General features: G+C 36.9%; 1 protein-coding gene and 1 non-coding gene across 2 annotated transcripts in view; one reads left to right on the forward strand and one right to left on the reverse strand.

Moving 5' to 3' along the window:
* Uba2 (ubiquitin like modifier activating enzyme 2) overlaps positions 1 to 15,488 on the reverse strand; it is a 41,237-nt gene that overhangs the window by 11,523 nt on the left and 14,226 nt on the right. The window contains exons 7-13 of the mRNA XM_003467195.5: positions 12,017 to 12,084; positions 11,279 to 11,400; positions 7,991 to 8,090; positions 6,250 to 6,416; positions 3,375 to 3,468; positions 3,169 to 3,281; positions 2,000 to 2,155 (exon numbers count right to left, since the gene is read on the reverse strand). Coding sequence (XP_003467243.1) covers positions 2,000 to 2,155; positions 3,169 to 3,281; positions 3,375 to 3,468; positions 6,250 to 6,416; positions 7,991 to 8,090; positions 11,279 to 11,400; positions 12,017 to 12,084 — 820 coding nt within the window. The remainder of the gene's footprint in view (positions 1 to 1,999; positions 2,156 to 3,168; positions 3,282 to 3,374; positions 3,469 to 6,249; positions 6,417 to 7,990; positions 8,091 to 11,278; positions 11,401 to 12,016; positions 12,085 to 15,488) is intronic.
* On the forward strand, positions 3,898 to 4,004 carry LOC111756013 (U6 spliceosomal RNA). Its single transcript, XR_002790517.2, has one exon. It is a non-coding gene; the product is annotated as a U6 spliceosomal RNA (small nuclear RNA).

The following is a 15,488-nucleotide window of genomic DNA, read 5'->3' on the forward strand; positions in this document are numbered from 1 at the left end:
CCTACAACCCAAACAGAACATAATAATCAAAATTCCAGAAATCCAATATAAGAAAAGAGTATTAAAAGCCGTCAGAGACAAGAAACAGATCACTTACAAGGGAAGACCCATCAGAATTACAGTAGACTTCTCACCACAAACCATCAAATCACGAAGAGCGTGGGGCAAAATAATTCAAGCTTTGAAAGACAATAACCTCCAGCCAAGATTGATATATCCTGCACAACTGTCCCTAGAAATTAATGGAGAAACAAGGTGCTCCCAGGATAAAGAGGAACTAGGGGAATTTGCAACCACCAATCCAACTCTACAGAGAATACTGCAGGACAGTCTAAAAGAGAAAAATACCAAGATTCCAGAAACAGTAGTAGAGAGGCCACAATGAATGGAGCAGAAAGCAAAATGAAGAAGACAAACTGACAACTAATGACAGAAAAACAGCTCAACAGAAATGAGGCAGAGAAGGTTGGATTGTAGGAACAGCTATTTTGGAGAAAAGACATCATAATAGCTAGTGCTGATTTAATATCGTGTTTTGAAGTCCCATCAAGCTTTTGTTCTTCTGTCTCCATCGGTCTTAACATGTTGTGTCTTATTGGATTTTATTATATGTGATAATATAAACAAAAACTTTTATAGACAAGGAGATTATACAGAGACCATTGTTCATTTTCTGTTAGTTCTAAATACCCTGTAATACTGTCATTCTCTTGAATGGTTTTACATTGTCTTGATAAGTTTGATGCTACAGTATACGAAGTTATACTCAAAGATTTCAAGGAAAGAGACACTGTGGTAACTACTTTTATGTCGGGACATCTTGTGCTGAAACACTATTTTGCTTAAATGGTTATGTTCTGACCTGTGCTGTTTTGTTGTTATGTCCTTTTTTTATGTCCTCTTTTATTATTTTTTTTAAATTTTTATCTTTTTAATTAAGGGAAAAAATAAAAAATAGAAGGATTAAAAAAAAGTTTAATTACCCTACAAATAGAGGAACTACCATTAACTCTAACAGTTAACACATCACAATAATTATTTCCTACGAAAGTGGGATGTCCATGTTCTGGTCAGTTTACCAAGACCTGCTCTTTTCCTAAAACATAAGTGTTGAGTTCAAGTCAGTCTACCCTGTATATAACCAATTCTGAGAAGGTTTATCCTACACCAAGCCTCCTTTCTCAAAGGGGAAAGGCTTATTCCCCCAGCTCACGAGGAATGTAAACATGTAATGGAGACAACAGAGGAAAAATCTGAAATGATAGCCAAGTAATACTCTTCGCAGGCATTAAATTTTTTTTTGACTAATAAAGGAATTAATCTAACCAATTTAGAAGAAATTTCAGGACTACACCATAACTGGAACCCTTATTTCCTGCACTCTAGATCTGCAAGAGTATTTGAGTATACAAATGCTCTACGTCTTCAGGGACTAATGTAGCACAGCAGAATCAGGTTGTAGTAGAAAAGCTGTTTTATTATTCCCTTTCAGAGAGAATGGGCACTACCCAACATCCAGAGCACCCAAAACTCCGCCAAGATATCGATGTACTTTAATATGAAGATACTAAATAGGATTTTGCTCTGCTGGAAACATAAAACTTTTCACAATGCACACAAATACTCTATTCACTGCCACAGGGCTATTCAAGGAATCCATACTGTTTGGATGTTCAAAAATTTGGAATTTACCCCATCTGGTAAGCAACGAGCAAAAATTCTTTTGCTTTCCACAATACTGTGCCATCTTTGTACCACCTGGAGTAGACACCCCAGCCAAATACACCTGTATGATTCTAGGATACGAAGTACATATTCTGGAAATACAAACAAGCAATCTGGATAGTGAAGTAATCTGGGAAATTAGAGCAACTCATTTAGTACTCAGAGCTTTTCAAAGTAATTATTTGGTGTTTAGTTTATTATCATAATAATGTAAAAGGGCAAAAGGAATCTGGATACCCCCCTCCCAGAAAATGAGAACTGGTGCTATACTCACCTTATCTTGTAAGGTGAGAACGGTCACTTTATGGACATTCAGCCGTACAGTCACTTCTGGCTTGCTGGCACATACGTAACAATTAGGGTTGGGAGGATCCAGTGCACAAGGCACAAGAAGCTTCTTTCTTGGGTTTGGTTGCTTATTCAAAAAAATCTTCAGAGAAAAAACATTAGCAGGAATCAGAAAAGTGAGTCACAATTCTACAAACCAACCTAAAAATCTTACTATATATCCAACTTAAAAAATGACTTCAATATTGCCTGTTTATTTTAGGGCAAAAGATCAAGAAAATTATAACCTTGAGAGTCTGATTTTTCAACCTTCTTTCCTAATCAGCTATCATGAACAAGGGTGCTTACTATAAAAGTACTTTCTTTGAGTTATACAAAACTCTACATTCCTCTGCTACATAACAGGACACATTCAAAAGTCTCTGGTATCATTAAATCAGCTTTTGGAGTATCTTTCCTAGTGTTTATTCATATCAACTTTAAGTTCTCAACAAAATCAATATTCAGTTCTAAATTTAATAATGCTTTCACTAATGCCTGGAACCAATCAGACTGCATTTCCTAAGGTTAGTTAAAACATATGTTATGTATGCTGATAGTGATAGTATTTCTTTAATACCCCCCTCAAAGAACCAAAGTAAATAAAGTATACTTAATTTAAGAAAGGGCTCAACTCCTGTAGCACAATCATATAGGGTTTGCCCAACATGTGCAAGGTTCTGGATTCAATCTCTAGCACCACAAACCAATACATGTATGCGTGCACATGCATGCGAGCCTATTATTTCCAGAGTTAGGAAAACAAGAATATCATTCATAATTTCTCCAAGAATACTAGTAAAGGTGAAAAGACTAGAAACAAAGTAGCTTCTGCTTCCATTTATCAGATAAAAATGTAAGAAGCAAATGTGCTTTCTTTCTACTGCACTTTCCAGAAAGGTTAAATATAGTACAAGGTAACTGGAAAAGTTACTTTTCATCACTTTAAAACAATTCTCTTGGATTAATTTTGAAAGTTGCCCATTTAATATGCTTTTCAGATTTTATTTTTTGGTGCTCAGGATCAAACCCAAAGCCCTGCACTGAAATACTCTGCCATCCCCTATAAATTACTTTTAAAAAGAGGCTGAATTAAAAAAAAAAAAAAATACTCACTGTTCTACATTGATCTATTTTTCCTGATAAAATCTTTAATCCTTCCAATACTATCAACCCGGCAATCACTGCATTAGTAGTAGCAATAGCAGGAATAATGTTCCCTGCCATTGCTGGGGGGAAAAAAGATGGACATGTTTGGCTGTTAAAAAACAAAATACAACTCTGAGGTTTCAATGATACAAAGAAAGTATAGAACAGCTTACATTTTATATCGAATCTGCTCTTCATACTCATACTGAAAATATGCATCCTGAGGTTTGCTGCAGAGGTGACAAAATCCATCGCAGATGGGTCATCCTGCCAATAACAAATACCGTAACAAGTCTTCCACAACTTCACCAGTTTGACTAGTAATTCTTTCAGAGCAGACCTTTCACATGCTTATAAAACTGCAGACAACCAGAACAAGATAATACTGAAGGAGATGCTTGTCAGCAAAGTCTTAAAACAGCCTCAAGGTCTAGAGTTTGGTAAGACCTTCTGCTTTGAGAAGATTTTTTTCCCCAGCGTAGAATTCAGAAACAGGGGCTGGGGATTTAGCTCAGCGACATAAGCGCCTGCCTTGCAAGCAGGCAGTCGTGAGTTCGATCACTGGTACCGATAAAAACGAAAAAAAAAAAAAAAAAGAATTCAGAAACAACACTGGACAAAAGAAACAGCACTGCATGTGCTTCTTTCACCATGTGATTTGTGTGTAAAACTCTTCATTGTACAAAGCTGACGCTAGTGCTCACTTCAGCAGCACATATAATAAAACTGGAATTATACAGAGAAAATTAGTGTGGGCCCTGTGTAAGGATGACACTCAAATTCATTAAGCACTCCATACTAAAAAAAAAAAAAAAAAAAAAAAAAGCTGAAGCTGAAGGAATCCATACTGTGTTCTGTTACATCCAGGCTTTTTTTTTTATCTTTTTGAGACAATGTCTCACTATGCAGCTCAGGCTGGCCTTGGGTTTACTTTGTAGCCCAGGTCTCAAACTTGCAAATGATTCTCCTGCCTCAGCCTCCCCAAGTGCTGGGCATTTCATGACATCTGATGCTAACAGACCAAGCACTATTACTATTTTGTTTATGCTTTGGGTCACTTTCCAGCACATAACGATGGCTACCACAAAGATGAATGACTGCTGTGTTGTATATGACACAGTTTAATGATGCAGCAAAGGTTCGGAGCCTGACATGAGCTTATCATACGTGGTGGTGGCACATCCTTGTAATTGTAGCACTCAGGTTGAGGTAGGAGGATAGTTGTGAGTTCAAGGTCACTTTGAACTTTACAGTGAGACCCTATCTCAAAAAGAAAAACAAAGACCATGGAGACTCATTTTTTTAAATAAATTCTTGAGTGAGATACAACTGTTCGCTTCTTATTCTCAAAAAAAAGCAAGATGCTCTTTATTCTCAAAAAATAGAAGTAAGAGGGCTGGTGGTATAGCTCAATGGCAGGGTACCTGCCTGGCAAGTGCAAGGTCTTGAGTCCAATTTCTGGTTCCAAAAACAAAAAAAAGAGAGAGACAAGATTGGGGGCACATGCTTGTAATTCCAGTACTCTGGGTAACTGAGGCAGGAGGATGACAATATCAAGCCCAGTCTGGGCAATTTCATGATTTCATCAGACCTGTCTCAAAAATAAAAAAGAAAAGTTAAAAAAAAAGAAAGAAACTGGGCATGGTAGCACACATCTGTGATTCAAGTACTCAGAAGACTGAGGCAGAAGGATCATCAGTAGTTCAAGGCCATACACTGGACTATACACTGAGAACCTATCTAAGGTCAGTACTAAGACCCACTACCTAAATAAATACATAATTCTCAGTTCCAAGAGTTCTTTATTCAGTTCCAATAAATTGATCAATTTTCTAAGTTATTGTAATAACAAAAATAGGCTAGGGATTTAGCTCAGTGGCGTAAGCACCTACCTGGCAAACGTGAGGTCATGAGTTTAATCCCCAGTACCAAAAAAATAAAATAAAAAAATATAAAAACAAAAATATTAAAGAAGCTACCTTTCATACCATGTAAACAAAAGACTAACGCTAATAATGATCTCAAGAATCTAATGTGTGATCCAGTTAAAGTTTGTATACACAAAGCTAACTCAGGTTTCTAAAACTGGCCAAACTCTTTCCCTTACATTAAAATCCACAGTAAATCTTTACCACTGTAAGAAGATATAAACTTTTATCAGACAACTCATATACTATAATTAACATCAAGTAAAATTTTCAGAGTTGGTGGAACAGGCCTGTAATCCCTGCACTCTAATCCCTGCTCCCATGTTCCAGCCCAGCCCAGAGAACTTAGCAGGAATTTGTCTTGAAATATAAATGGGCTGGGATATAGTTCAAGAGGAAGGCCCTGAGTTCCACACCCTGTTTAAAAAAAAAAAAAAAAATAGAACACCTCAATATAATATATAACTGCAAAACAGAAATGGTGGCTCATGCCTATAATCCCAGGAGCCAGTAGATTAAGGCATGAAGCTAGCTGCCAAGTTTGCAGCAGCTTGGGCTATACAGTGAATTCACAGCCAGGCTGAATTATAGAACATGACCAGGGTCTTTTTCTCAAGAAAAAGAAAACAAATGTAATACTACATAGTACTATTCAATATTATTTGACACTTAAGAGTAAGTCTTTTGCTCAGATCTCCTAAATAGTTGTAATTATTTCAATAGAAAGGCAATTTTAATCCTTCTAGGTCAAATGAAGCCAATGAGCTATTGTCTCCAAAAAGATTTTGTGAATTCTATTAATAAATATATACTGAATTTAAAGTACATTTTCTTAACTCAGTGGAATATTCTGCTTTAATAAATTCACATTATTTTTCTTGTCAATTATAAACCATGAACCCGTTACTAATACCACTTGAATTCGTGTACAGAAAATTCATACTGTAAATACAGTATGTAGAGATTAATATAAATCAAATTAAAAATCTGACCAATGATACCCCCAAAATTCCTTCTTTATTTTACTTTTTAATTTTTTTAATTCCTAACTTCAATTACAGCTCACAAACTAATATATACTGTGAAACATAAGTAATTGACACACATTTTCAAAACAAACCTTATCCCATATGAGCTCAGCTCCATCCCCCTTTTCAGCTAAATGAACTCTCAAAGTCTCTATGCTCTTTGAAAAAAGACGTGCATAGCTCTTCACATCTAGAACCTGTTGGTCCTTCAGACCTAACTGGGGTTCATTTTGTTGGTCTGATGTGTTGGTTTCCTCTCCTAAAAGAAAAATAAAATAAAATTAGAAATTTCAGAAATTTTAGAAATAAATACCATTTCTTCAGTGGGTTCCATTTAACAAATTCAATCCTTTACCAGTAAGGGGGGAAAAAAAAGTGGGCACAGTGGAGAACACCTGTAATCCAAGCTACTGAGGAGGCTGGGGAAGAAGGATCACCAATTTGTAAATAAAGAGGGGAAGTAGGGTTGAAGAGAGGAGGGAAATGGGAGAAAAAAAAAGACTCAAGATATAGCAAGTATGTACAAATCCCATATGATGTTTATCATTATGCATATATTAAATGTAAAAAAAGAAAGGACTGCCAAGTTTGAGGCCAGCCTGGGCAACTTAGACCCTGTCTCAAACAAAAAAAATGAAAAAAGGACCAGGGATGCAGCTCTCTTAACAGCCCTAGGTTTAGGAACTGCAAAAAAAAAAAAGGCGGGGGGGGGAATCCATTAAAATTGTCCATTATCACAATACAAATATCTGTGCAAGAGACCTGTTAAAAAATTGAGATGATAAAGGTGTAAGACCATGTCAGGAACTCACCTGGTGGTTGGGGAGTTCAACAATATAATACAAATAAGATAATAAGCATTAGTTAACACCAAGTGGAAGCCGTTTGCCCAGTGAGTATTTCATGTGGTTGAAATTGCTTCTAAATGACATCTCATGTCTCTAGGAACCTTTTAAGTATCAAGGTGCTCTGTATGGCACTGAGTAAATAATTCAGATAAAGCAGAGACAAAAAAATTATCAACAGATAGTGGGGTAGGGAAGTACTCACTGCACTTAACAAATTCCATATGATGTTTACTTCCATACAAATTCCATATGATGTTTACATCCTAAGGGACTAGGGATTGAACTCAGTGGCAAAACCACCTGCCAGTCAGGTTGTGAGTTCAACCCCCAGTATCAAAAAGAAAAAAAAAAGAAAGAAAGAAAAAAAATTGTTTAAAAGAAAAAACTACACTGCTAATTAAATCTTAAAGAAATTATAAGAATACCCAATGGATACACACATACACTCATCACAATTCTTTTATGTAATTATTAACCAATAAATGACTAAATAATACTGATTGAAAAAATCAGGAGTATAGTATTCCAGCACTACAAATCCAAAACTGACAAAACAAAAAAAGCTTTAGCAGGCATATGGCACACATTCATAATTTCAACCCTGCGGAGGTTGAGGCATATGAATTTTGAGTTCAAGGGCAATCTAGGCTACATAGTGGATCTCTCTGGGACAAGACAGAACGAGACAGAAATGAAGGGGAAGGTAGAGGGAGAAAGGAAGGGATACTCATACTATTCAAACTACTACTCAATTTATATAACATATACAGCAGCCTGTCTCCATGCACATAAAATGAATGAAAGCGCTGCCTAAAGTGTTAATATGGCTCTTCTCGTAAATGATGGTAAGTCTGATTGATTTCTGACAGTGGTTTGAATTATCTGAACCAGTGAACACACACCATTTTCAAGAAACAACAAGACATTTAAAGACTAGGCAAGGGAATTCAATTTAGGTATTCCAGAAACTAAACGTATTCTTTACCTTGACTTTGTACTTCAGCCCAATCCAACGGAACTGGAGGTTTCCTTTTCCGCCACAGTTTGTCCATTGTCAATAGATACCTAATATCATCTTTAAAAAGCTTAAAAAAAAAAAAGCAAATAGGAAAAAAATTCCATGAACTCCATAGGCTGCAAGCTGAAAATCATATTTCACATGTCACTGCTGATTTATTATGACTACTATATTATGAAATAATATTTTAAAATATTTCACATTTTTAAAGGCCAAAATGTGGGGGACCACTTGGACTTGAAAGAGCAATCATCTCCATTTTAGTCAAACCTAGCTCTGCTTCCATGCATTCATATATACAGAGCTGGCTAGGACTTTTCCTTATTCCCCTCAATTGGCTTTAAGCAATGTAAATCTGTCTGGCAGAGGTGCTCTTCGTTGCCACGCCCTGCAGCTTCTAAGCAGCAGGTGTGAATCACATGACTTCCCAAGACATAAAATATTACACATAAACATTACACCCACCCCAAAACATTAGACACTACCTCAGACTGTGTTATGCAGATTACTCCTTCTGTACATCCTTCTCTCTGCTTTTGCAAAGCTGATTTCTGGCACCTACCTGCCCCACTCAGAGCACTCACATCTGTCCCACTGTTCAGTCACTCCTCGGGAGCCACTTCCCTCTTCAAGAATTAATAAAATCTGGGGGTTCAGCCCTGGTCCTGGCCTTTATTTCAGTCAGCCATTATACCAGCTGGACTTAGGGCCCATTCTTTAGCTCCCCACAACTAAAAATACGCCGTGGTGTCTTTATTCTCACCATAGGTTACACCGGAAGTGGTAGGCTGGAATTAACTCACTAGAATTCCAATAACTTTTCCATGGGATTACAAATATAAACTCCCTGGATCTCAATGACAAGGAAGGGCTCTCTATACCAAAAGATAAAAGTTCAAACATTTCATGAAAGAAAATTTTATAAAGAATCCCTACGTAGAAAAAAGCTAAAAGCAGGGGCTGGGGATTTAGCTTAGCAGTGTTAAGTACTTGCCTAGCAAGTGTGAGGTCTTGAGTTCGCTCCCTCCCCCATACCAAAAAAAGAATTAAAAGCAGGAGTGGTCTAAAAAGTACAGAGAATCTCTAAACTGTGCTGACATCCCCTTTACTCTTGAATGCCTCCTCAATAGCTTCTCCAAATATCAAAATATCAGTACGAAACATCACTACAAATTAAGGCACTCAAATAGATACGCATCAACTCTATAAGAAAGAAATACAATCACTGAGCCCAGAGATATCAGTGACAATATCTTCAAGTTTGTGGATACATGCTAGTAGGGCATATTCATTTTACAAGTGCTCAACAGAAATTCTTATCTGTAACATTCAAAATGTGATCCCATCCCAGCACTTGGGAGGCTGAGGCAGGAGAATTGTCTCAAGTTCAAGACGAGCATGGATTATAAAGTGAGCTCAAGGCCAGCCTGAACAGCACAGTGAAACCCTGTCTCAAAAAGACACCCAAGGGGGGGGGGGGGCCACGGACTGTGATTTTAGTACCATCCCTTTTCCACACACACTAAGTCTTTTTTTTCCTTTTTTGGTACCGGAGTATCAAACCCATGACCTCATGCTTGCCAGACAGGCGCTTACATCATTGAGCTAAATCCCCATCTCCTACACACCAAGCTTTAAAAAACAAAAAACAAAAACCTGCTAAGCAAACACCATCACATACAGACCAAGAAATCAGCACATGAAAATATGTGGTGGGATTTCAGGTAATTAATATTTTTACTTTTCCCTTATCTATATTTTCTATTATTAATTTTTCAACACATTTACACCAAGTACTACTTAAGAATTACACAGGCTGGCCTTGAACTCTCTCAGCCATGCCTCACTACCCATTCAGGCTAAATTTAAATAACATAAATACTTCTTTCAAAATACACTCAACTCCTAATTTTTTAAAGACAAGTAAATATACAAATAAGTAGAATACAATTTAGTGTAAAAATTACAAAACTAAAAAAAAATCATAAAACAGCACAATGAAGATTGTTTTATCTAAGGAATAAGGAAAGACAACTGGTGACATCTCCAACTGGTGAAGGGAAAATGAGTCTATTATGATTTGGGTAACAGATGTAGCTAAATACAATCTCTAGACAATACTGAATGCTTGGCCAAGAAAAGCCTGCCAGTCAAGGAAGAATTAGTGATTTACCAAGGATAAATTCCACGTTCTTCTTCTTTCCCCACCAATTACTAAATATTAAGAGTCCCTCAAGAGTTCTGTACAGAACTCTCTTCTACAGGTTGTCCCCAATATATCAAGTACATTCCCATTAATTGTTACATCTATACACCTAAGTCCCAAGCACATCCTTACACTAAATCCTTACTTAGCTACAGAATCACTTATCAAGGTTCTAATGGTCCAGAGCAATCTAAAATTTGAAAGTAATTGTGTTGTATTACCTTTTCCTACTCCTCTACCTGCTTCATTCATTTACTACCCACCTCACCTATCTTAGAAAATGGTACCTGTTTTATCCAACTGCCCAACAAGAATCCAGGTGTCACTTGCAGTTCTTCCCTGCTCCTCATACACACCCTAGTCCTGGTGAGATCACTTCTCTTCCGTGAACTAGTAGGAATGCACAAGGCACTGTGTGCTTCCAAAAGCACTATTCCATACTAGTTACAGTATGCAAATCAGATCCTAGAATGGTACAGTGCCTCCCCCTCTATGCCCTTACAGTTGACCTGAAAGACTCCCTTAGAACAGAGTTGCACTGTTGTAGGACCAAAAACAGGCACTGAAGATAATAATTTGAATATTACTGCTGCTATTCATATCACAGGTGAGTCATTTTAGGTGTAACTGAAACACAAACCATTTTCCCAATTTAAAAAAAAAAAAAAAAACTGTGTGAGGAAATAAACACAAAAGCCTTAAAAGAGCCAACATGCAAAATGTTACTGTTATCAATGAGGAAATAAAAAAGTATAATCTGTGTTAGGATAACATTTACATATACACAGAAAGCTTAATTTAATTTTAAATACTATTTAAGGACATTGGGGATTGAACCCAGAGCCTCAGGTATACTAGGCAAGTACTGTAACATTCACTGACCTACATCCTCAGCCCTTTTATAAATTTCAGGGTCTTGCTAAACTGCCCAGGATAGCACTGATTAGTTGGGATTACAGATGTACCTTACCTAATTTTACATACTACTTTAAGATAAACAGAAGTAGAAATACTTGATCTAACCACACTGTAAAGAAAGTAAACCTAACCTTAGTAAAAAGTTTAACTGGATCATATCCAGTTGATTTAGCCCATTCCTTTGTAGAAATACGTTTGATGTCACCATCTTCATTAGATGCTCGGGCTCTGGCTTCAGCTTCTGTTGGTTCCCCTATAAAACAAATAATTGGTTTTGTTGTTGTTTGCTATGTTTGTATATTACAGGAAACTGAGCCCACAGTGTCTACTCTACAGGCCTTTTGATTTTTAAAATTGTTAAAATTTTGAAACAAGGTCTTGCTAAAATCACTTAAGTTACCCAATTAGCTTAAACCTGCAATCCTACCTCTGTCTCCCAGAGTGCTAGGATTACAGAAATGTACCACCATGCTCTCCATCTTATTTTCAATGTAGAACTGAGCTCTCACTAACTTGTGGGGACAGAGTCACTCATGGAAGTCATCTGCATGCTAAGATACTGAGTTCCAAGAAAAAGGAAAACAATACATTCTTCAGCATTTTTGTCCCTCAATTTCTAAAAGCCAAAGTCTTGAGTGTTCAAAAGCACAGTCCTCTCATCAGCTCTGATTATTAGATTTTGAGATTTCTTTTCACAGGTAAGATAAAACTACTTTTCGAGTAAACACTGCTTTAAAAATGAGATAATGTGTTAAGCGCACAACATGTTATCAAATACGTAACAGTAATTAGCTTAACCCACCAATATTAAATTAGTAAAATAAAGATAATAGGCACTAATTAAGAAAACATCCTCAATGTTTACTCACAGGCAGCTTCAGGGTCAGCTCTGTCAGGGGATACTTCTTGATCAGCATCTTCTTCCCCAAACAACTGGCTATAATTTTAAAGTAGTATTTGTAAATAAGCTATTTAAATAAATATAGTAATTTTTTCTACGTTCTTCACAAACATCAGAGTACTCCACGTTTAATAGGGGTAAGTAGCAAAACATTCATAAATTACATTCCATTTACATAAAAGAAAGCACGATGCTTAAATAGCTTTCACGCTAACATCAGTCACAACATAAGATCTACATGCATTTCTGTCAGCGAGGCTCTGTACATTCTGATGCTAAAATCTGTGATCAAACTAATTGGCCTTTATAATCCTTGAAATGTTTCAACCTCACCATAGTATTTATGAAATACATCTACAGCTAGGTATTATTACACATGCTACATGCAAGGTTCTGTGACGGGGGGGATATTCAGCAGTAAACAAGACGCTTTTATTTTAACAATATTATACACTCTTAACCACTGGAGAGTCTTAGAAAATAGACAGGAACTTGCAATCCTCCAGTCTCAGCATCCCAGAGTGCTGAGCTTACAAGTGTGTGCCATCAAAACTGGCACTTTGTGAAGGATGTTGGCCCTGCAGTTTGAAGCTAGAGCCTTGTAGATGTTACTAAGCCTTCTATGTCACAACATCTTAACCAATTTTTCTTTCAACACAGTACTGGGGATCAAACCCAGAGAATGCTGACCCAAACCCCCAGACATTTTTACTTTAATATTTTATTTTTATTAGTAAACATTTACAGTACATAATGATTATAATCACTATGACAAATTGGCCCAAATATATAACACCTTAATACACTTACCCTTCCCCATTTCCTCCACCCCTTTTAAAAAATTTATTTTTAGCCAGGCATGGTGTTACACACCATAATCCCAGCACTCAGGAGGCTAAGGCAGAGGGATCACTGTGAATTCAAGGCCAGCCTAAACTATAGGGAGACCCTCTCCAAAAAATGTTTTTTCAAGGAAGTTTCTCACATGCCCAGGATGGCCTCATACTTTCAAGCGTCCTACCTCAGCCTCCCAAGTAAAAGTGTGCACTGCCAAAGCTAACACTCATGTTTCTTACTGATTAAAAGAACACATTCTGGACCACAATTTTTTTTTCCCACTTTTTTTTTTAAACAGAGATCGAACTCATGATCTCGTGCTTGCTACTCAAGCGCTTACACCGCTGAGCTGAATACCCCGTCCTCTCCCAGATATTATTTATATATCCTTTAATGTCTTCTGATAGAAGCACCTAATAGATTTTAACATAATCTTTTTTTATCACTATGTTTTGTAGCTTAAGAAATTGTTTCCTAACCCTGAGGATAAGAACTTTCCCCAGTAAGGTTTAAATTTTTGTCTGTTACATCTCAACCTTAATCCATTTAGACTTACTTTTTGTTTTACAATTATCCATGCTGGGCACGAACCTAGGGCCTTTAGAGTAAACTATATTCCTAGTCTTTTATTTTTCAATCATTTCAACTGCCAGAGGTGAGAATGAATTTATGATTCTCCTGCCTTAGTCCCCAGAGTGCTGGAATCACAGTAACACAGCACCATAAGATTAGACTTAATTCTAATATACAGTTTAAATTAGAGAGGCTGAGCATGGTGATGGCCCATGCCTATAATCCCAGCACTCAAGAGACTGAAGTAAAAGGATCGCTGTAAGTTTGAGGCCAGCCTGGCCTACACAGAGTTCAAGGCCAGCTGAATCAGTAGCAAGACTCTGTCTCAAAACAAAACAAAACATTCCAATGATTAATTTCATCTACTTAGAAAAGGACACTAGCCAAGTATGATGGTGCACGCCAGTAATCTAAGAACTTGGAAGGCAGAAGGGTCACTGTGAGTTTGAGACCAACCTGGGCTACAAAAGGGATTCCAAGGCCAGCCTGAACTGTGTAACAAGACCCTCTCCCAAAAAGAAAAAAAAAAAAAAAGAAAGAAAGCAAAGCAAAATATACTAACACTGAACAACTTTTCTAGTCCCCCTTTTTGAAATTATTTTGAGGTAACCTCCTGAGAAGTTGCTGAGGATGATCTCAACCTTTCAAATAGCTAGGGTTATCAATGTGTACCAACATGTCCCAATTTCTAGCCCTATATTTTTCTTTTTATTTTTTTTAGCAACATTGTGCTACCAAGGCAGTAGAACACTAGAACACCAAACAGAAACAACAATAGTGAACATTCTCATCTTATCTCTCATTTCAAAAAAAGTTTTAAAAACATGAGCACTCAAAGTAATGTGGCACTTGATGAAAATAAGGATTCTGGGAATTAGAATGGGAGTTTACACATAAGAAAATGCTAAAATAGTTTTTTCTTTTTTGGTTCTTTTGATTTTAAATTTTTGGTGCTAAGGACCAAACCCAAGGCTTCCAGCTTCCTAAATAAGGCTTCTACCACTGAGCTAAATCTCCAACTCCAGAAAATACTAAAATGGTCTTTGCATTAACAGACAGTTTAGGGTTTGAGGATTTAGGTACACAAATAGCGGCAGATATGTGCAGAGGTTAGCATAAAATTTTGTGTTGCATCAACTACAAAATGTCTAAAATGATACTTCAGTAGCATTCCTGTATACCATTCTAGATCTTGATTTTGAGTATCATTCCTCAACAAAAGCAACCAGACTTCCTTGAAGAAAACAAAGCAGTACTGAAAGACCTCCTGGACTAATGCTTGATTTACACCATTGAGTTTAAAGTCTTTTTTTTTTTTTTTGGACTTTTATACAGTTCAGGCTGCGCTGGAACTCCCTTTCTAGCATAGGCTGGTCTCAAACTCACAATAATCCTCCTGCCTCAAATACTGGGATTACAGGTGTGCACCATCATACCCAGCTTCAAAGTCATTTTGAATCACACAGCAAGATCCTGTCTCAAAACAGATTTATGCATTTATATTTATGAGGAAAACCGTCTTGTAATTTTCTTACACCAAAAACAGCTTTAACTGGTTTTGGTATTAAAGACAAGTTGGCTCCATAACATAAAGTAGTATTTCTTTTTAAAAACTTCTCTGGGGGCTGGAGATTTAGCTCAGCGGCATAAGCGCCTGCCTTGCAAGCAGGCAGTCATGAGTTCGATCCCCGGTACCGATAAAAAGGAAAAAGACAAAAAGAAAAAAAAAAAAACTTCTCTGGGCAGCTGGGCATGGTGGTGCACACCTACAATCCCAGCACTTGGGAGGCTGAGGGAGTAGGGTGAGTTCAAGGCCAGCCTGGACTACATAGTAAGTTCACGGCCAGCCTGAACTGCATAATGAAACCCTGCCTCAAAAAAGACCAAAAAAAATTTTTTTAAATGTACTGCATGGCTTTCTATTATCTTATTTTTCTTATTATCAATCTATTCAGCAATGAAATTATATTTAGTGCTTATGTATCACATCGCTCGGACTTTTCTCACATTTCAAACAACTCTTTTCTATT

The sequence above is a fragment of the Cavia porcellus genome, unplaced genomic scaffold, assembly GCF_034190915.1.
Source record: "Cavia porcellus strain 051 isolate PalLab524CR breed Dunkin Hartley unplaced genomic scaffold, mCavPor4.1 scaffold_7, whole genome shotgun sequence".
In the NCBI taxonomy this organism is placed as follows: domain Eukaryota; kingdom Metazoa; phylum Chordata; class Mammalia; order Rodentia; family Caviidae; genus Cavia; species Cavia porcellus.